The sequence below is a fragment of the Cynocephalus volans genome, chromosome 3 (genome assembly GCF_027409185.1).
Source record: "Cynocephalus volans isolate mCynVol1 chromosome 3, mCynVol1.pri, whole genome shotgun sequence".
NCBI lineage: Eukaryota > Metazoa > Chordata > Mammalia > Dermoptera > Cynocephalidae > Cynocephalus > Cynocephalus volans.
In genome coordinates, this window is record NC_084462.1 from 153,656,552 (window position 1) to 153,679,589 (window position 23,038).

Sequence of the window (23,038 nt, forward strand, 5' to 3'; positions counted from 1 at the left end):
ATAAACTTTATTTTTATAGCATTTATTCGTTTACAGAGAAATTTAGCAGAAAGTATAGATAGCTCCCATACCCCTCCTACACACACACACACACACACACACACACACACACACACACACACACACACAATTTCTCCTATTATTAACATCTTGCATTAGTGTGGTGTATTTGTTACAACTGTGAGCCAATATTGATATGTTATTAACTCAATTTTACATTAGGGTTTTCTCTTTGGGTTGTATATTTCTATGGGTTTTGCCAAATGCATAATGTCATCTATTCACTGTCAGAGTAGAAAAACTTTAAAAGTCCCTTTTTACTCTTAAGATTTTATATTAGTTAAGATAATGCTAAATGGTAAAATAGATAAACTCCAAATTTCAGGGGCTTAACACGACAAAGTTTATTTCTCAATCAAGTCAGAGCCCCAAATAGGCATGAGTTTTCATGGCTGAAACCATGTCTCCTTCCATATTGTGGCTCTGCCCTCCCCCAGGCCCTTGGAGTCCCCTCCATCCAGCCAGCAGATGGGGAACAGAAGGCTGTGGAGATATGGAGGGCCACATGGGAGACTTTATGGTCCAGGTCTGGAAGTGGCCTGTATCCCGTGTTCCATTGGCAGAACTCAGTTCACACCCAACTGCAGGGGAGACGGGAAATGTAATCTAGCTGTAGCCCCGGGGGGTAGAGAAAAGATGTTGTGGCGAACACATAGAAGTTTCTGCACAGATGCAAGGGCACGTTCATTCAGGATGATTTGCCCGGGCTGACAAAACTTTACCCAGCCTGTCTTGAGGAAGTCCTCTGTAGGTACTCCCCAGAAATGTGCATATGAGGTTATCCTGAGCCACCAGAAGTGAATGCTTTTTGGAAAAGAATGGAATTGTAACTCTGGAAGTGTATGGTGGATGGAAAGGGTTGGTTAGGATGGAAAAGCATCAATCTTATCCAGCTCTCTGGGTGTGTGCTGACTGGCATTAGGACTATCTTAGGTAGACGTGTTCCTTTTGCCATAGAGCTAAACACTCTTGAGGGCTTCAGCTTAAATTGCTTTATCGTTGCAGGTACTGACATTGTGCAGTGGCTTATGAAGAACCTTTCCATCGAGGATCCAGGTACTTGACTCTTGATCCTGCCTATATCCCCCCTGGTATCAGTAAACCTCCCGTAGCCAAGTTCCAAACTGGATTCTCCTACCCTCCTGAGAACCAGGCTTGTAAATATGAATTCCAAGATGCAGAATCACTGTATTTATAAATAAAATTAATTCATTTCCTCCACTGAATATCTATCTTTAAATTTAAATCACCCTTTGAGGAAATGAGCAACCATTTAGAATGCCAAAGAGCCTAATACAATAGCGTGTGAAATGAGATGAATTCTCGTTAGCCACAGCAATTAAAGATAAGTTGTAGCACTGTCACTGAACAGCCTTCTAGAGCCAGCTCTTAAAACTAGATTGCCTGATCCACAATTAAGATGTTTAATTATTTGCTAAGACTCCTTCGGTTTTCTGCTTGTGCAAGAACTGAAGGAATGATTTTTTTTTTTTTTTTCAGCTTTAATTGTGCATTTCCATTAGGAAAACCTTACCAGAAAAACAACAACAAAACTCTGGCCAATAAAACACTTTCCAAATCTATCCTCCCACCAGAAAATAAGCAGTAAAATTTATTTTCATAGCATAATTAGGAAATTATGGGGGTATTCCAGAAAAATAAAAGTTCTAAATAAGTAAAGCTTATTATCCATGTACCATTAGTTAATACTTTTCTGAATTTGTTATACACTCCTTTGTCTTGCTTAACTGAATATTCTTGATGCCTGAAGATCATATTTATAAAGATCCACGATCATACTCTGATGTTCTTGATGGACATTGGGTGATTAGACCTATTTGCCCCAGATCAGAGGCCCCCAACCGTTCTGCTTTTTGAAGACTTTTTTGAAGTGTTCATTCTAGATGCTCACACCTTCAGCTATGATTCCTTGCCGGGATGAGTCTGTCAGCTTGGGCATTGCTGTAGTTTAACCTGACATCCTAAGCTACTGTTGACTATGAAACAATATCACTTACATACAGCTCAATTAAAGACAGTCGCCAGACATCTGAATGCCAGGAAAGCAGATCACTCATGGAAGGGACCCTAGCTTTTCACCACCTTGATTGATGGCCACTCTCACAACTAGTGAAAATTCTTATTCTAGTCAAGTTCTTAATTCATGGAATAAACCACAAATGCCAACCCTTTTATGGGACAGGACCCAAATCAACTCGCCTTTGTATTTCCGTTATACAGCCTGGAATTCTGATTGTCCATTTGTGAAACCTGGGCCAGATAAGCATCTACCAGCTTAGTCACATTTAATTAAAGTCAACATCTCTTTTCATTATGATGCTAAACTAAGGAACACCTTTCCTCGTGGCAGTCTTTTCTAAGAGCACTGGTTTCTTCTCCCTTCTAATTATTGTATTTCTGACATATATTTATTATTATTATTATTATTATTATCATTATTATTATTTTTATTATTATTATTCTGAGAACGCTGAACCAACTAGTAGTACATGAGAGTGGGCTTCAGAAATCCCCTGGCCCTGGGAGGAGAAGCTTCTGGGAAAGGTCCCGAATTATGAGGCCACGTCTACGGAGGCCTGTTGGGAGGACATCATGGTGTTTGGACCTTGTCTGGGCTTCTGAGAAGTGGCTGAGTCAGAGGAGTTGAGAACAGTTTGCCAGCTGGGAATAGGAGAGCAGAGATGAGGCAAACCAAGGCCCTGGGAGGCCAGGCATGGCCAGCATCTGCACCCAACCCCCCCCCCCCCCGCTCGCCTCCTGTTCTTTCTTCCCATCTGCCAAATTTCTAAGCAAAAGCATTTTTGCTCAAAGAATGAAATAAGAGTTTTTGCTCCAAGGCTGGTGACATGAAAGTCACCTGCTTACTGGATTTTGTTCTTCTTTCCTTGGAGATGATGAAACTTCTCCACCTGCTAGACCCATGAGTCTCAAAGGATATAGACTTCAAAAAGCAAACTGGTCATCACTAAGCTAGTAAAATATAACTTCATTTGTTCCAGTTCCACCAGTTACAAGTGTATGTTTCTCCCAGAGTTTAATAGGCGATCCTTAATAAGCAGAACATGTGGATTATATGCAGCCTCTTGAAAAGTTTGCAAGTAATGCTAAAACAAGTCACTTTTAAAATCCAGAACTTTTGAAATTAATAATTGCTAGAAATTTCCTGAGCATTTCAGTAATTTCCATGTCCCAAAATTAGTTTTTAACCAGTGTAAGTACTTTTTGATTTGTGAGAGATTATTAAGTGTGGTAAAACCATTTCGTTTTGTTATATTTAATAAGCTCTGCTCAGGATACATATTAATTCTTAACTGTCTCTGTAAATCTATATTTCTGGCTGGTGCTACATTACCAAAATGACAGGCTGATAGTGGCAAAAATATAAATATTTCCATCAGGTTGGCCTCCCTATGCCACTGCCCACTCCATTGTCCTTCCTCCAATTTTCTAAGAACATGAGGTTTGATTCTGTCCACAAGAGAAGGGTAACACCTCCTCATTGCTGAAGGGACTGTCATATTGAGGAATGCAGGGTGAGCCCAAAGTCTCTGTGGGAAGTGAGGCTTCATTCTTATTGCTGGGGATGACAAAACATGATGGAACCAACAGTATGAATCAGGGCTGCCAACACTCATTGAGTCCTTGCCCTGTACTAGACACTGCTAAGCACTTTATGTGAAATAGCTCACTTAATTAAATACAGGTTTATCACTGCCAAAGCTTACGTTCTTAACCATGAATCTAGACTTTCTTCTGGAAGGTCTGGGGTTGGGGGTTAAGCAATGTCAGACTCTCAGAGCTGGGATCCAGAGGAGTCCCAGACACATGGCAGCCCTTCCCAATTATTAGTGTCTCCCCACCTCCACCCCCAACAAGTGCAATTGCATCATCAACACAGTCATCTGGGGGTGATACTTGACTTCTGTTGCCTTTCTGCTCTCTCAGCTCACCTTGCAGCTGAGTAACCTGCTTCCTAATTCCTTCTCCTTCCCATGCTCTGTCCATGCAGTTGAAGCAATACACCTGGGAAGCCTTATAGCTGCCCAGGGCTACATCTTTCCCATCTCGGACCACGTGCTCACCATGAAGGATGACAGCACCTTCTATCGTTTCCAGGTAGGCCTGCTGGCTCCTCCTCATGAAGAAACTTTTCTTCTCATTATCATCTGATCTCCGATTAGAACTCCATAGAAAAACTAAGGGTATTTAAGGGAGCAACCCTCACCTCTTGCCAACCCTGGAAAAGCCAAGAGAAGTTTTGTCGGGGTTTTTGGTTGACTCCCTTAAATGACAGTATAAGGCCTTGATCGAGAGCCTACTATTTGTTGGGCACTATCTTAGTCCATTCAGGCTGCTATAATAAAATATCATAAACTGGGTAGCCTATAAATAACTTGTTTCTCACAGTTCTGGAGGCTGGGAAGTCTAAGGTCAAGGTGCCGGCAGATTCAGCGTCTGGTAAGGGCTGCTCTCTACTTCACAGATGGTGCCTTCTAGCTGTGTCCTCACATGGCAGAAGGGGCAAGGGGTCTCCCTTAGGCCTCTTTTATAAGGGCATTGATCCTATTCATGAAGGCCCCATCCTCATTACCTACTCACCTCTCAAAGGCCCCACCTCCTAATGCCATCACTTTGGGGATTAGGATTTCAACAGATGAATTTAGGAGGGACACAAACATTCAGACCTTAGCAGACACTTTGCACATATTTCCTCATTTGTTTTGAAGAACAAACAAAGTTTGGGGAGGTAAATATCACTCATTTTACAGATGAGAAAACAGAGGTGCTCAGAGAATTAATATGGCATTCAGGAAATCTAGGAGGCAGCCTTGATTTGAACCAGGAGAGCCTGATAGCACAGTCCTGATCTTTCTACCATATCAGGCTGCCTTCCTAGAGTGAAGCTTCTATTTGCTTCCTCATCATCCTTCTCTCCCATTTTACACTCCTTCTCCCAGATCCTGCTCTACAGAGAATTGGGGCAGAGGATAAGGATTGTGTTAAGGTCTAAACCGAAAGGTTTTGTAGGAGAGTTCTTTAGACACGGTGATAGGGATAAAAGGAACTCAGCCTTGGGTTCCCAGTAAACTGTGCCAGCCTGTCTTCTGTAGTGAGACTTCTACCGTCTCAAGATAAGAAATTTTGCCCTGTAAACTATTTCTCATTTTTGCATTTATTTTGCTTACCTTGGATTTCATTTCTCAACACCTAGATTAAAATGTTGGCTGGCCTCAACTGTGTAAAGAACAGGAGAGAGCCGGGGTGTGGTGTCAGCAAGAAGGAGTTGGAGACAGAGCCTGTCACGAGGGAGTGTTCTAACTGGGTGCAGGGGAGGGCAAGAACCGGGGTGCCTCTGGGTCCTGACACCATGTGCTTTTTTGCAGGCGCCTTATTTCTGGCCTTCGAACTGCTGGGAACCTGAGAACACTGACTATGGTGAGAACTGAAGCGGTGACCCACACTTCATGTTACTCCTGAGTGTGCAGAAAACAGATGCTTAGTGTCTGGGCGACTGTGGTGTGTGGCGAGAAGGGTCTCTACCCTGCTTAGTCCTTTCTCATATTGTTGACATGTAGTGGACTCTGTTCCATGTAATAAAGGAAGGCAGAGCACCGAAAGATGCAGTCTTGTGCATGAGGAGCCCATACCCCTTTCTTGGTCCTTGCACGGCCGCTTGCACGGCATCCTTGCTGCTGCCTTGGCTGCTGTGGCAGTGCAGCCCATGGCTCTCTTCCATGGCTCTCTTCGGGACTCGGGCACTCAGTGACCTGCAGTTTCTTCTTAGGTTCTTTGCAGGATTGTTTGCAACAGGATGACAGATGCAGCTGTGGTGACTGGAAGGGAGGAGGGCAGCTGGGTGATGCTCAGGCAAGACATCCAGAAACCTCTGCATCACACATTTGAGGGAGGAGACCAGCAATTAGGAGCAGTCCTAAGGATGGGAGGCCAGTGAGTCATTGCCTGATAGGGCTATGGCTGCTCTGCTTCCAAGCCCGGAGGATGACCCTCATGCAGAAGGGCAGGACCCTCAACTGTGTGCCCAGCTGTCACAGGCACCACCATGGGCCCTCTGAAAGCCATGCTGTGCCTGAAATGATGCAATAAGTGGCTCCAGACTGGAGCTGCATTTGGCCACTCATTCGTAGAACAAGCACTTCTGGGGCTGAAGGACTGCTCACAAAAGCCCAGCTAGGAATTACTAGCTCAGTTCCATGCAGCAGCCATGTGCCCTTGTGAATGTGAAGAGCAGTATCTTTTCAGACAAATGGAGAGGGTGGGAGGATGGTAAGACCAGATACCTTGGCCCAAGTCAGATTAAAATATTTTGTATAAGGACATTGTTTTCTTGTCTCTATAGGTTTTCTCCATTTCATAATTTTAGTTGTACATCACGAGCAAGGAGAGAAATGACAGTTTGTGTCAGGTTCTCATTAAAGCAAAATTATTTTTAATTCCTGTGCCTTAAATTATGACAAATCAGAGGGAGAAGTCAAGTATTTCCAAAGCAGTTTAATTGGAAAATCAGTAGGTATTTACTAGAAGAGAATCCAGCACAGCAGGCCCTCGAATCAACTGCCTTCACTAGCTGTGTGATCTCAGCAAGTTACTTAACCTCTCTGAGCCTCAGAAACCTCGTATGAAAATCAGAGTAATAATAGTATCTGTCTCCAGTGTTGTTTTGTTAGAATTAAATGAAATGCATGTAAGGTTCAGTGCATGACATGTAGTAAGGCATCAATACTCTTTACTATGGTGGTTATTTTATTACTATTGGGGGTCATGGTTGGTGTCATTACTACTGTGGTGGCCCTCTCACCAGAAAGGATGTGACCCTGAAGCTAAGAATTCAGAATAGGTATGATTTCGATTGATGAAGAACCAGAAACTTTCATTCGTGCAATGAACATTTACTGATCACCTACTGGGTGGGATTTTTATGTCACAGATCTGGATAAGTCAGTCTTGCCCGCCGAGCATTCCAGGCTGGGGAGATGGCATCATAAGGGCAAAAGGGCAGGATGAGGATCTGGTTTGAGTAGTCACAGATTATATGTTGATGAAGAGTGACAGAGAAAGTCAAATAGGTCAGGAAGAGCAGGTTTATAAAAAGGCCTTGGTAGTCAAAGAAAGACATTTAGAATGGATTCAGCAGTGGATAGCCATTGTGGGTCCCCAATAATGAAGAATGACTTGAAAAAAATTCTCTCATCTGTAAGAGGGGGTCAATATCAGCACCCACCTTGTAGGGTTGTTATGAGGATTAAGTAAATGAGCATTTGGAAAGTCTCTAGAACAGTGCCTGACATTCATTGAGTTCAGTATAAGCAGTAACTGCTACTATGGTGATTTCCCCAGCACCTAAAACAGTGCTTGGCACATCAGAGGCCCTCCATAAATTAAATGAGTGAGTGATTAAATGAATAAGTAAATGGGTCAGTGAATGTCACAGCAGAAACTCTGAACTAGACCTCCATTCTAATTCCAACTCTATTACTGAGTAGCCCTCGGGTAAGTCAATTCATTTCTCTGGGCCTTTAGTTTTCCTGTCTGTAAATAGGGGTCTGTACTTGATGGTTACTGAGGTTACTCCCAAAGCTAAAGTTCTCTTGTTCTAAAATGTAATTACATGAGTCCCTCCTTATCCTTGGGGGATGCATTCCAAGACCCCAGTGGATGCATGGATAGTACTGACCCCTATATACACAATGTTTTTTCCTATATGTAATACACACACACACCTAAGTAAGTTTAGTTTATAAATTAGGCACAGCAAGAGATTAACAATAATAACAACTTATAATAAAATAGAACAATTATAACAATATTCCAGCATCACTACTCCTGTACTTTGGGGCCATTATGAAGTACAATACAGGTCACTTGAACACAAGCACTGTGATACTGTGACAGCGGATCTGATAACCCAGGCACTACCAAGTGACTACCGAGTGGGTAGCACAGACAGCGTGGAGGAGCTGGACAAAGGCATGATCATGTCCCAGGCAGGATGGAGCAGGATGGTGGGAGATTTCATCATACTGCTCAAATGGCATGCAATTTAAAACTTATGAGTTATTTCTGGAATTTTCCATTTCATTTTCTTGGACCATGGTTGACCATGGTAACTGAAACTGCAGAAAGCAAAACCATGGCTAAGGGGGAATTACTGTAGAGAGTATGAGGAAAATAGAGAAATAAGTGATTTATATGTTCCCTAGTTTAGGAGACTGAAGTAAGTAGTCATGTCACTAGTAAAGACAAAATTTGGAAAGGGAGTCTGTTTTTTAAATACATTGAAATAGGATCAGTTTACTATTTTTTAAAATGTTAATTACAGATGTGGTACCCATTGTCATATAAATGTGGTGAGCTTGAGATGGCAGTGAGTTCATCAAGGGAGACACAGGTGCGGCTGGAATGCCAAGTATGAGGCAAGGAGACAAAGATTTTTTAGTAAGAATTAAATATCCAAGAGAAACCAACATCTGAGGTTCAAACAAGTCTCCAGTGCCCTCTTGTAGGACTGGCTGTTGAGACTCCCTCATGTGTGACATTAGCCATAGGAAGTAGGCTCGAGGTCATCAGGAGTGGCACTGCTACATTCCATGCTCAGTACTTTACTTCACAACCTACCTGGCCCATTTGGACCCAGATGGAAATTTCTTGGGATAACTCTGCTTACATGAAACCCATAGTCATGGGGCTGGCTGGTTAGCTCACTTGGGAGAGCATGGTGCTGCTAACACCAAGGTCATGGGTTCAGATCCCTGTACTGGCCAGCTGCCAAAAAACAAAACAAACCACAACTCATAGTCCAAATCTAGGTTAGCCTTTTCTGAGTTTTATGTTTGGCCCATATGAAACACTCTCTGGGGCAGCATCGTCAAAGCAGCCGCCACCTCCACTGTCTGGCACTGCTTGCAGGTCATCAAGACCAGGCCTAGTGGGACTGGTGACATGCCAACCTTCCTGCTCGAGGTGGCCCCCAATTCCACAGGCTGCCTGTGGCCCGAGAGACGGAAGGAGGTACTTTGTAATAGAGCAGACTCCCCTCGATCAGATGCAGGGAAGAGCTGTAGCTGCCTGGGTCACTGGAAAAGTTGGTGAATAGAAAACCATTTTTTAAAATGATATATGTATACCTTAAGCACTTCATACAAATGTAAAATATGCAAAGGAACATTCATTTGACAACCTTTTGAGGTAGAATCAAAGACTTCTTTTTGATTATGGGTCCCAATAATTTGAGTTTCTTTCTTAAATAAATCACACTCAAAATAAACCATCAAGTTTTGGTGTCTCTAATTGCCTCTCCTAGATCTTTATTACTTTTTTCAGTTTTTTTCCAGTTTTCTTACCTGTACCGGATTCACCGGCAATTGTCTTAGTTGACTCTCCTTTATTAGGTTGTTCCAAACCATCCAACTGAATCTTTGTACAAACAACAACCTCTTCTCTTTTCACACTTCATTGGTATGTGTAATATTTAGTGAACTTACGTTATTAAAATAACAGATGAGCCTGACAGTAGCAGATTTAGGAACGACCACAACTGACGCTGTGAGCACACACTTCCACTGGTGAGAGCAGCAGCGTGGCGTACCAGAGAGCAGACCGTGAGCTGCGAGGTTCCAGAATATCACCAGCTACCTGCTGTCAGTACATTATTTTAGAGCAAATGGAGGAAGTTGGCTAATCCAGCAAGGAATCGACCAGAGATTTTTTTAGTCTAGTTAAGTTGTCAAGTAACAAGACAATCATGGGTCCTCTGTGACCTTCTCTCTGGATCCTTCTATTGTCCGTTCATATAATGCATCCACTGTTGTCCATGGGTCATTCCACTTGGCACTGGGGAGGGAGGAAGACACTGAAGAAGCACAGGGAGGGCGAGGAGGTGACGAAGGCCACGTTTGAGGGAGAATGCCCTGGCCACAGAGGGCCAGGAACCCTTCCTTAGCCTGGACTGAGAGACATGAATTGTCCTGCCTTTGCACTGCTCTCTCACTCCACCTGGCAGGACAGGCCCTGGTGCTATGGACAGGGATCAAAGCTGAGTAGGACATTGCCTCTGCCCTTAGAGAAACTTTAGCCTAGAGCGGGGGACCACCCCAGGATGTCAGTGCAATGGAACTAGGTTTTATGTTAGAAGGTGCCCTGGTGCTATGGACAGGGATTAAAGCTGAGTAGGACATTGCCTCTGCCCTTAGAGAAACTTTAGCCTAGAGCGGGGCACCACCCCAGGATGTCAGTGCAATGGAACTAGGTTTTATGTTTGAAGGTGTCCTGGTGCTATGTGGGACACCGAGCTGGGTCTTCAGAGATTAGTTAGAAGTCACCAGATAGACAGAAAGACCTTCCATGCACAGGACACATAAGCAGAGGAGTGAAGCTGAAAGTAGTTTGGTGGCCTTGCCATGCCTTCGTGAGGGAGGGGAAGAGTTCTGAGATAAGCAGAGGCTGGACCATATTTGCCACCCTGAGGAGCCCAACCTACTTCTGAGGCCACTGAGGATTCAAGGCAGAGCTTTTAGGTCGGGGAGTCACAGGGTCCTATTTGAGGAAGATCACTCAGAGTGGAGGATGTTTGGAAGCAGAGTGAAGAGGGTGAAGGGAAGTTGGCAGGTTGGAAGATGGGTCCTCATCTGATCCTGACATGGAGGGCAGGTGCCGTGACTTCCGCATAGAAAACATATTCCTGTTCTTCACAGGACAGTGCTGGGCACATAGGGATGGATGGATGGATGCATGGATGGGTGGGTTTATGATTCCAGTGCACGGCTGGTTTTGTGCATGTAATTTCTCTTTTTCCCTCAGCGATCTATCTCTGTAAGAGGACGATGCAGAATAAGGCGAGGCTGGAATTGGCAGATTACGAAGCAGTAAGTATGATTATCTTCCAGGCTATGCGTGGGAAGAGTAAAATCATGTCTGCACCTCTGCTTAAGCTTGTATTTTTCCTTTTCCCCCTAGTCCTTTTCAGACAGTGGAAGGGAAGGCCGTTCTATTTCCCCTTCTTTCTTCTCAGCTCTGCTTACCCTCACAATAAAGCTGTATCTTTGTACAAATAACACTCAAGACTCAATTAAAAAAAAATTCAACTTAAAAGTAGGCAAAGGACTTGAACAGATAGATATTTCACCAAAGAGGACAAAAAGATGACAAATAAGCACGTGAAAAGATGTTCAACGTCACTAGCCATTTTGGAAGTGCAGATTAAGTCTATGATGAAATACCACCGCACACCTATTAGAACGGCTAAAATAAAAAGTACTGACAATACCAAATGATGGTGAGCATGTGAAACAACTAGAACTCTCTTACACTGCCGGTGGGAATGCAACATGGTACAGCCATTCTGGAAAATGGTGTGGCAGCTTCTTATAAAGTTAAACATACATTTACCATATAACCAAGCACCCTCACTCCTACCCATGAGGGGTCTTCAAAAAGCTCATGGAAATATTAGTATTATCTTTTAATTCTATTTTTCCGTGAACTTTTTGAACTACCCTTGTACATACCCTAGAGACATCAGAACTTATGTTCACACAAATACCTGTACACTATTGTCTATACCAGCTTTATCTGTGATAACCGTTAGGTTGAGAGGCCAAACAGAATAAAAGACTCCAAGCCAAATGTTTATCAAGCAAGGGAGTTTACTCCAGCAAACCTGGAGGAGAAACTGAAAGATCAGTGTTACGCCCTCTTACAGACTAGCAGAGGCTTTATAGGGTTTGGAGGGGTTTGGGCAGCTATTCTGAGCACTCAGCATTCTGTAAGGGCTTTGCAGTTTTGGGGGGTTATTTTGCTTCATACGAGATGTTTTTTTCAGAATGCAGCAGCCTGAGAGAAAGGAAGGAGGTAGGGGGACAGGGTGAGTTGTACCACGAATATGTGTCCTTATCGGAACATACTGGCCTTGAGGGAAAGGGAGGGGACAGGGGGCAGAGTGAGGGAGTAGCAGATATTCTTATGTTAAGCTGACAGTGAGGCCTAATAATAACCAGATTTATCTGTGATAATCAGCTTTTGAAAGCAACCTAAATGCACTTTAAGGTGACTGGTTAAACCATGGTGCATCCATACAATGGAATATTATTCTGCAGTAAAAAGGAACAAACTATTGAAACCCTCAGCCACTTGAATGAGTGTCGAGGACATGTTGAGTGAACATCACCATTCTTAGGCTAGCCATTCCACTTATATGACATTCTTGAAAAGACAAAACCGTCAGGAGGAAAACATATCAGTGATTGCCAGGCGTTATGAATGGGGTAGGATGCAACTATAAAGAGATAGTACAAGAGGTTTTTGGAAGGTGATGGAACTATTTTGTATCCTGATTGTGGTGGTAGTTATATGAATCTACACATGTGTTAAAATTCACAGGACTGTACCAAAAGGAAAAAAGTCAAATTTAACGATACAATAATTTTTAAAATTGAAATTAAAAATTGCATTTTTATACACATACTCCTATGCTCGGTAGTAGAGGCAAAATCTAAGGACAAAATTCAATCCAGATAATAAAGACAAGATGTAGGTCACAAGAGGTATCTGCTTCCCCAGGTTTCTGACCTTCCTCCTCCATCTTCCTTCATAAGATGTGATTCCTTGCAAAACTCAGAGGCCCTACCTCCATGCTCATATCCAATCCCATTTGACAGAGCCCAGAAACCAAAGCAAGACAACTCAAAGACTCACAGATAATTTAAAATATATTTCTAACTTTGGTTGCAGAATCTTTCCCCAAGCTAAACGTTATATGGGTCACAGAGAATCAGAGAAATTGGCTAAATTTTCACATACCTTCCACTCCCTCTCCCTACGCACTCCCTAGGGAGGGTGCTGCCGGACCAGAATGACTGAAGGGTGGCAGCTTTGCGAGAAAGAGAGGGCAGTGGAGAATCCTTTAACTTCTTCAGACCCACCACCTTCCAAATGCTCCTCCTGCTCTCACTATCTCAATTTTCCAAAGCAAGCTTGAGGCCCCATTCTGCCAGGCCTTGCCTCTCTTGGGTTCCTATACTAACCAAGCCCACTAGACCATCGCTCCCCTCTCTGCTGCCCAAGTGCAAATATGCATGCCATTGGAGAGCAGATCCTGAGTGTGGCCCTCTACCCTCTCCGATCCCACCAGCATCACAGACCTGTGAATGGGCGGAACCAGCAGAGAAGGGTGTACAGTGCAGAAGTTTGTCCAGAGCCTCAGGACCTGGCTAAAGTTTGCATATCAAATCACATGTTGGCTGGAACATTATGATTTTCCCAAGCAAACCCCAGCATGGTTGTTCTGTGGCTCTCAACATCCCGGGAGCCCAGTCCTGCCTGTCCTGATGCACAGAATTCACATCACCCCTCTTTCAGAAGACTGCTGTTTCACTCTTTGTGCACCCAGTGCAAAGAGTTTAAACATGACTACATCACTTCCCTTACATGACCTTTAGGAAAGACCCACACTGCAGAAGCATGTGGCCCCCCTATCCTGTGCTTCTCTTCCCCACATCCATGTTTTAGAATAAGCCCGACGCAGAAATAAGGCAGCATCAACTGCTGATGTATTTATTCAGTTTTCTCTTCTCTTGCCCTATTATGTTCTGGTCTGGTATTTGCAAAGAATATGGCATTAAGATGTTCTTTCAGGTTGAAGTTCAGCATAAAAATGGTTAGAAATTAAAAAAGTATCTTGTTTTCAAAATGCAGTAATTTTATTAAATTTTTCCAGTTACATATACTATTTTTAAAAAATTCAAACAGCAAAGAAAGGAAAGAAAATAACCTAATGATCCCCCGTTTTCTCTATACATACAGTTTTTTTAAAAAAAATAGAACGAGTTCATAAACATTAGTGTGTAAGCTGCTTCTTTCTTCAATCATATGCTGTAGGTATCTTGGGAATATTTCCATGTCAGTAGTAATAATCTGCATTACCGTTTTTAATGGCTGCCTAGTATTCCATGGTATGACCATGTCATAATTTATGTCACTACTTCCCAATTGACTGACATTTAGGCATTACCAACTTTGCTTTCTATGATCAGGGGAAGAGTCAATGGGACGGTTTTTAGAAGTACTTGCACAGCAAGCCTTAGTAATAACTGTGACTTCATGTGTGGTGGTCTTCCCTTGAAGTTCCTTTTATATTAACAATCCACTAATGAGGGTAATCAATTAGTGTTGGCATGAGCTCTATGAAAATACATAGCTTAATGTGGGCCCCAGCCTCGCATTCATCAGAATTAGGAGGATCATTAGGGAACCTGTCAAACTCCCCTTCTCATTGCCCTGATGCTCCACTAGGTAAGTCTACAGACTTAGAAAAAATATTTCTCCCCTTTTCCTCTAAAGGTGACCATCAGTGACTTTTATTTCTTTCTGTTTTGGGTTTTCTTTGATGAACATCACCACATAGACTCTCTCTTTGGTCCACTTTTGAATCCTGACTTTACAAAGCACTAATGCCAGGTGCTCCTGGTTCTACTTTCCTGTGACCTTCCCAGCTCCCTATTGGAAGACGAGTCCTGAGAAATCCATCCTTGGTTTTGCTCTCAGAGATATCCAACAGGGTGCAAAGAGCGCATCGTTCCTTCCCCAGACACAAACCATTGTCTCTATTTTCAGTGGCCTTCATAACAAGTGCTGAGTGAGTTGTGTTCTTATAAAACACAGGAAGAGAGGAACCAGGTGACCCATAGAGACTTCAGACTTTTGGATGCGTAAATGAATATTAATAGTTCAGCTCTGTACAGAGGGTCTGGTGCAAAGTCAAACTGGGTACCTGTCCAGTCAATTTAAAGTGGGTCCTGCTGTTTTGTTGGGAGTAACCAAAATGGATGGCTCTGGAATGAGCATAGGTGTCAATGTGCTGATTTATGATGATGAATGTCTTCTTGTTGATTTTCATTTTTCTCTAGGAAAACTTAGCAAGACTCCAGAGGGCCTTTGCCAGAAAGTGGGAATTTATCTTCATGCAAGCAGAAGCACAAGTAAAGTAGGTGAACTTAACAGAGACCCTTTCAGAGAGAAAAAGACTCTGGAATTTGGAGATGGTGTGAGAGTGGGATTGCCAAAGAGAGGTCTCCAGCTGGTGTTAGGCTCTCTAATCTCTCTTGAGAGCAACTGAATAGAAAGTAAGGTTAGGATGGATAAGTTTCATCTTTGTAACCAATGTCACTCTAAAATAATTTCAAAATCTCCCCAGGAGATTTCCGATTATTCTTCTGTGCTCCGAGGCTGAAAATCATCAGACCCACTTAACCTGGAGGACTGGAGATTACATCTTCAAAGGAAAATATATTGGGATTTTAGGGAGGACCACAAGTATCCTCTCCTCTCTCTCTTGTCCTTCCTGGCCAGGGGTGGGTATCTGTAGGCCACCCCCACCAGGACAGAGCTGACCCTGTAAGTTTATTGCATGCAGAGAACAGGTATCCTGAGGACTGGCGGACCCAGACGAGGCCCAGAAAGGACCAGCCTGCGCTTTCTCAATTTCTCCTTCCAAATCTACCAATAAGTGATGTCATTCTTCCTCCCCAAAGGACAAGAGATGAAAGTAGGGAAAAAGTTGGAAAGGTTTTTCCCATATTTTTTCCTCCCAGAAATAAAGTGGAAATTCATTCCTCTCTAAGGAAATATGAGGAGTGGGGAATAAATGCCCCCAGCCCATGAACACAGCTGTCAACCAGCTCCATTTAATTCTGCAAAACAGAATTGCTCAGGTCAGGACCGCCCTTGCCCTTCCCAGCCATGGTGTCTGGTTTAGGCAGGAGTGTTCACAGAGGTGAGACAGAGCAGAGGTGAGGAAGGCGTGCTGAGCTGGGAGAATGTGTGTACCTTTTCTCCAGGCACCGCCTGTGTGTGAGCAGTGCCCATGGGTCTTGGAGCAGACCTTTCACACTCCGTGTCAGCATTGTGGCCCATCACCTAGAGCCGGGTCTCAGGCTGGGTGGGTAAGGATCGATCGCAGCTATGGTCACAGCTGGAGATGACCTGAGGTCACCTGGTCTAGCAGTCTGCACGCTGCCCTTGCACTTGCCCTCCCTGTGCAGTCTTTCCCCTGCCCGTGTTGCCAGCCACCTGTGGACCACCCCAGTGCTTCCAGCAGCCCCCGAGGGAGATGGGCACTAGGCACTGGTTGCTGAGCTGCAGCAGGAGGCACCTGAGGAAGTGGAAGGTGGGCAGGTGGATAGCAGGTGGGAAGGAGGCTGGGATTTGATTGGACTGAGGTAGCATCGTGCCCGTGTACTCAGAAGCCACTGGGAAGCAAAGAGGAGCGCTAATTTGTTCTTCCAGAATCAAACAGAAAAAGGGGGGGGGGGGATTGTCACTTTGTATATATGTGGCATTTGTCAATTAACTTTTTTGATTAATTCTGCAATTACACTGTAATTGTGGGCCATTTAAGTACACAGTAATTATCACAAAATCGTGGGGTGATTATGGATTTATTTCAGTCTAGTAAAATAAAGTGTTCCCAAGAGAGCCAAGAACCAGAAGTTACATGGCATTTAGTATGAGTTGCTTTCTACTCAGAAAGATAATATGAAGCGATGCATACTTTTTTCAAAAAACAGCCTCTTATCTGTGCCGCTGATCAGAACATGAAGGATCTGTCTTTGTCACCTGTCATTTCCCTCTCTCAATCTGTGCCTCCCGCAGCGGAGGCCGGTGATGTTTGCCTTCTGGATCTTGTCACATGCTAGGGCCATTACTCTGCCTTTAGAAAGCCAGAGGGTTTAAGTGACTTTTAAAATGCATAATTGCAGCATTTTAAACACATTTCTACTGACCCTGAATCCAAACTTTCCAATTTGAAGATGGAACACTGGCGTGCCTGTGGTTACATGCCTTCTTATCATCTGTGTACACGGTACCCATTTTGATACAGGGGGACACGTGTCAATGGATAATTCAGTTCTTAATAATCCAGATCTCAGTACTTCAGATGGACAGCTGCGTTCTTGCTCTTCCCTTAGGCCCACCATGTTCATTGCACACACGGCAATCTGTAATCTAGCCTAAAACAAGTTCTCTTATCATGTGTGGAATTTCTGAGCTTCCCTGGAGAGAATTGTACACTTGTCGTTCATAGCTCTGCAGAGAGCGGGGACCAGGCAGATGCCAATAGCCTGGCATGCACTTAGCTCCTAGAAAAGGGAGCAGAGAGCTGGGGCAAGGGTCAGGAGGAAAAACAGGATACAGAAGCCTCTTGTTTCCTCTCTTTACTCTTTCAGGATTGATCGGAAAAAGGACAAGACGGAAAGGAAAATTTTGGATAGTCAAGAACGGGCCTTTTGGGATGTCCACAGGCCAGTGGTGAGAAAGCTCTACTTGGTTCTCTAGGGTTTTCTTTTTTAATTTTCTAGTTTCTTTCTATAGAAAGAAAGGGCTGCCTTTAGCCACCAGGTGTCTCATTCTTAAGAAAATTGCTCAGCTTTGTAAAACTGGTTTTGCCATTCATTCATGTAATCTCAGTAGATTTTCTGGAATGTATGTCAGCTCCACCTGTTGAAAATTATCTATCTATGAAAATATGGAATTGGGAATGGGGGAGGCTATGGGAATTCCACCAGGTAGCTTTGGGCCCCAGAAGTTTACTTCCCCCAAATTAACAATTTGCATTTCCACTGTCAATTAATTCTCAATCTTAAAATATTCTCTTTCAAATACAGTGAATTCTTTTATTCAGACTAGTTGTGTTCTATTAAGCCTTTGCCAACACTGAATTAGTAAATACTGAAACATTGCTCCTGGGGGAAGTACAAGGTTAGGTGCCTGGGAGCCTCTGGTCACAACAGTTTTGTCAACCGATCAATACAAAATATTGTCTAATGTGTGTTTCTGTGTAAGGACACCTTATTTAATATATACTGTTGATTCGTTAACATTGAATTCATGACCTACAGCACTATATAGCTCATGCCTGAAGGAAGCTTACCTAACACGTGCATTTTCTCCATGAGGCACATCACGGCCTTCTTGTGCTTGGGAACTCTAGACAGCACTTCAGTGCTACACTTGGGGCCATTTTAAACAGCAAAATCACCAATAAAAAGCACAAATATGCAGAAAACTTGGCACTAAATAAACCCCGAGTAGACTGGTGTACAGTATGAGGCCCGAAACAAGAAGGCAGAGTGTCACCTTGTTCAATCTCAGCTGGGAACATGCACATCAGGTGACAACATTTCTGCTGCTCTGTGCATGTCTGCAAGGGGTTGTTCAAGCACCACAAGTACAAATTTGGGGTTTACACATAAATGTTAGCAAGTAGGCGAATTCACAAATACAAAATCTGTCATTCGCAAGATTTGACTGCATTTCTAATTTCATGTTATTAAAACAACTGTTGCATTTCCCTCGTGAAATGGAGCTAAAAATGAATTAGGTATTTCTGCCTTCCTAAAAACTAATTAAAAGCAAAAATAAAAAAGCAGCTCCCTAATCCTGATACTGGAGTCTTTTTCAGATGGTTAGGTGTGGAAAATAACCAAGGCTGCGGCTGAAGCAATCTTGCCGCTTGAATAATAGGTTTGCGCTTCAAAACTATACACTATACCCTCTGCATATCATCCTTAGATAGTAGGAGGTAAACTTTTACATTCCATATAAGAACTCCATGGAGGGACACATATGATGGCAAAATGGAAAAAAGTATGCCTTATCCGTAATGAGAAAGATAAAGATTGGTTCTGATGGTGTTAATTGGGCTAAATTGGAAGAGTAATTTTTACTTAGTAATATACATGATGGTTTTTTTGTTGTGGTTGTTGTTGTTGTTTTTCTCAGCCAGGCTGCGTGAACACAACAGAAATGGATATCAGAAAATGTCGGCGTTTGAAGAATCCTCAAAAGGTTAAAAAGGTTCGCAAGTTTAGCTGAATTAAAAGTTCTTGATGCACATAGCCCTTCCAATTCTGCTACTGTTCAAACAGTATCTTACTAGTTGTAATCCTACCACCTCTTGTCTTTGGAACCATTTCATTCATTCACTCTACACTCTTCCTGAGCAGCTGGCATGTGCATGGCACTGTGCTTGCTGCTGAGACACAGTGGCAGGTCCTCAGGAACCCACCGTCTGGCAGGAAACGGAGCAAGCCACAGGCAGCAGGACCATCCTTGCTGTGTTAGGTGAGGTACAGGATGGTTCAGGAGCGCCCAGGAGGGGAAGCTAAGACAGATGGGGGCTTCCCACGGGCTTCCTGGAAGCAGGGCCAAGTGTGCTGAAGGGTCAGGAGCAGCTGGCTCTGGGGAGGTGGCAGAGAGGAAAAGAAACTAAAGGAACAAAAAGTGGAAAAGCCCACAGGTGAAAGTGAGCTTGGTACTTAGAAGCAGATGAAAGTCTTTTAGTAGAGCTGGCATGTCCAAACTTGAATCGCCATCTTGCCCAACTGTGAATGACCCCAACGATCACTTGTGTTTCTCTATAGAGAGAGTGCAGGGGTCACGGCATAGCTGGGGTGCCTCACTCAGACTGCCCCACGATCCATACACCCGCCCTCACCACAGCACCACGGACCACATTGTGGGAGCACGTGGCTGCACTCCATATTATTCCAACAGATTAGACGTGTCCCCAAACATCCCTATTTCTTATAATGACCAATTATCCCTTTCTGATACAAACACACACATGAGAGAAACATGACATATACATATATATAAACTTATTGAATCTACTTATATATTTTACTTTGTTCTTCACTGAGATAACAATGCCCACTGTATTGTACTTTAAAATATTTGTCTTAAAACGTCCTCATTTAATCTTTAAGGCCCCCCTAATTCTAATATTGCAGAATTTCATGGAGTTATATACACATTATCAGAGCCCTTCTTGATTTTAAAGATTTCAGCTAATACCCTTCAGGATTTTTTTTTTTTTTTTTCCTTTCCCAAGGCAAAGATTGTCTTTAGCCTGTCCATAACACTAGGAACAGCTTTAAAAGTAGCCATAGCTGTAGACATGGAGAGATACCGAGGCCAGGAAACTGTTTAACTTAACAGGGAAAACCTGAAACCCTGCGGTCTTAACTGTGTCCCAGATGAGCGCACCAGCTGCTGACCAAGAGAAAATCTAGACAGGGCCTTTGTGTGTAACCTTCAGCAGTTGTTCCTGAACTTTTTTTTTTTTGCCTCAGGATCACCTGGGGCATTTGATAAAAGTGCAGATTCCCACACCCAGCCACAGAGATTCTGATTCAGTATGTCTGGGACAGGCATATCTTTACCAGGTACTGATGGCCTATGGACCATATTTGGAGAAACACTGATCTACAAGCCCAACATATAGGGAAGGATTTTGTAACAGTGGCAGCCCACAGATGGGATGAGATGCTTCCAGAGGCAGAGTTCCGGTCACTGGAGAACTTGAAGCGGGGGTCGATGACTTATCATCCAGATGTCATAGAGGGGATTCAAAGAATCGGATGACTGGTTGAACTAGCTGACTGGTAGGCCACCTGCAACTCTGAGGGTAGGTGATTCTATATTCTTGCCTCTTCTAGTCAGTATATGGAGTGACTGAAGAGTCCCAGTCGCAGAGCCCTGTGCACATCCCCAGTCAACCCATCAGGAAAACTACAAAAGAGGACATCCGGAAACAGGTGACTGAAGTGACCGCTGCACTCCCAGGAGGAGACGTGGCCAGTGTAAAAGCCCTTTAATGTTCATCTCTGATGGCTGAGTGAGCTTTGAGTTCCTGGACACCACAGTGGAACCCAGCCGTGGGGGACTTGAGCCTTTGAATGCTGTGTCTGAACAACCCTCGGAAGCTGGAGAGGAAGAATTTTCTCCCCAGTTCCTCCAGCAGTCATTAGAGAAGGATGTCAAGGAGTTGTCGCAGGGCCGCAGGGTGACTGCTGCCTTCGGGTCTCCCACAGACCGCTGCGGGAGCCAGAGGGGGGAGGGGCTCACATCACAGGGTCCTTAAAATTGTAATGCATTTCCAGAGTAAACCAGTTCAGCACCACTAACCTCATTGCTGTGATTCAAAAGGAAAGTTTAAGAATAAAGAAAGCCCCACTCCCAATGCCATTGCAGCATGATTTGGTTGAATGGTATTTTCCTTCGTGATGAGGAGCCCAGGTCAACAGATGATGGCTTATCTCATTAATTTCATCCCTTCTGAAGTTTACTGGTAATGAGGCAAATTATGGGCCTACCATTGATATTATGTCTTACTGCTTGTGGAGGGGAAAAACCCAAAGGAGTTAACTTTTAGGTGTCTGCCCTTGGCAAGCATATTATTGGGTGGGGAAGAGGAAACAGGTTTATGTAAAGAAGCTATTTAATGGTGCAGGTCCAGCTAACCAGGCACACAGGTGCGCTATACGTGTGCACGGTGGGCAGAGGAAAGGCCGCTGGGGCGCAGTCAGTATAGATATTCGCAGTGCGCATGTTACCTGTCCATACTGTTGCTAAGCTTTGTGGATTATATACTGCAAGTTTTGGGAATCGAGACTTAAATTATAACACAGTACAGGAGAATATGCAACATAGGCTAAATTGTAGAGCATGAATTGTAAGTGTGGTAGGAATGTCCAAAGGGGTAAATTGGCTGTTAGCGTGCAAAACTAGGAGGGTAGAGATGTCTCACCAGAGGAGGTGTTTAGATCTTGGTGGAAATATAGGATTTGGGCTCATGGGGTGAAGGGAAGAAAAGATTTCTATTTTAGTCTTAACACCCCTGTTCTCTCTATCCTCAGATAACATTTTTGAATGTGCAGATTGACAGACATTGTTTGAAAATGTCCAAAGTGGCCGAAAGGTATGTTTCCCCTCAGTAGTATGACTGCTTTCTTCTAATTTAACAAGGGAGAAATGCTACAGGGTTATGGTCAACGAGTGTGTTCAACTCCCAGAGTCAGACCGTAGTTACTCCTTAAACTGGGGTGTGAAAAACCACAGGCTACGTGTGAGTATAACTAAGATAACAGACCTCCCTTGAGATGTCAAGAAGTGCTGTGTTGCTAATGCTTTTCAGGGGGTGGCCATGGGACCTTGCCAATCAAGAAAGAATGTCCTTAAAAGCCACAAAATGCATCTTTGCCTTCAGACTCTTGATTAATTCAAATGGAATTGCTCCCCTTTCAGCTGTAAAATGCCCAGATTCACTTTATAGGGGGAAAGAAATTATATGTGTTCTTTGAGGTGCTGGCCACGTAAACAGGAGGGGACTGGATCATCAGGAGGTGTCCCGCCTCCACACACCATCAACCACTGAACTGGATCAAATCAGCTGTAAAGAAAATATTTGGCCCCTCCAGCCTGTCTCCCACAGCAGCATTTTTGCTACTATCTGCACCAGTAGCTGGTTCCATGCCGTTAACTTGTGGGAGACTCAATTTTATTAACTAAATGGTCTATTTTTTAACTCTTCAGTGATGAGGGCAGATCACCTGGGGAATCTGTATGAAATAAATCAAATCAGAACTGAACATTTATTCATCCATATGCTACTGTTAAAGCGATGACTGATTTCTGGAGGAATTGAGGCCTTAAGTTGGGTCTTGGTATTTATTGGACATCAGATAAACTGAGTCCTAATGCCCAGCTCATACAGGCTATGTGATCAACCTGTAAGCCTTTCTCTGCTGGCCCCTGGGTTGATCCACATCTTCTTTCTAGATAAATAACAACAGACAGAAGCTACGAAAACTCCAGCCCCAAACCAAAAGCCTGAATTAACACTCTGCCTTCAGGAGGCTAAGGACATCTCTGGATAGGGGTTCATGTCTTTGGTGGCATCTCATATCTACTCCAGATTTTCTCAGTAGTGACACTATTGATATTCTGGGCCAGATCGTTTCTTGTTGTGTTCTTGATGTCCTATGGATATTTAGCTGCATTTCTGACCTTTCCTCACTAGACACCAAAAGCCCCCCTCCCCAACAGTTGTGACAACCAAAAATGTCTCCAGACTGCCAAATGTCCCCTGGGTGGGGGGCAAAAT

General features: G+C 43.6%; 1 protein-coding gene across 4 annotated transcripts in view; it reads left to right on the forward strand.

Moving 5' to 3' along the window:
- The window catches only part of RGS6 (regulator of G protein signaling 6), a 534,053-nt gene that overhangs the window by 436,523 nt on the left and 74,492 nt on the right, over nucleotides 1-23,038 (forward strand). For all 4 annotated transcript variants that reach the window (XM_063091836.1, XM_063091838.1, XM_063091840.1 and 1 more), the window contains exons 4-12: nucleotides 1,066-1,116; nucleotides 4,091-4,197; nucleotides 5,466-5,517; nucleotides 10,897-10,961; nucleotides 15,000-15,076; nucleotides 17,319-17,400; nucleotides 18,874-18,948; nucleotides 20,592-20,690; nucleotides 21,792-21,853. In XM_063091836.1, the coding sequence (XP_062947906.1) occupies nucleotides 1,066-1,116; nucleotides 4,091-4,197; nucleotides 5,466-5,517; nucleotides 10,897-10,961; nucleotides 15,000-15,076; nucleotides 17,319-17,400; nucleotides 18,874-18,948; nucleotides 20,592-20,690; nucleotides 21,792-21,853 (670 nt within the window). The remainder of the gene's footprint in view (nucleotides 1-1,065; nucleotides 1,117-4,090; nucleotides 4,198-5,465; nucleotides 5,518-10,896; nucleotides 10,962-14,999; nucleotides 15,077-17,318; nucleotides 17,401-18,873; nucleotides 18,949-20,591; nucleotides 20,691-21,791; nucleotides 21,854-23,038) is intronic.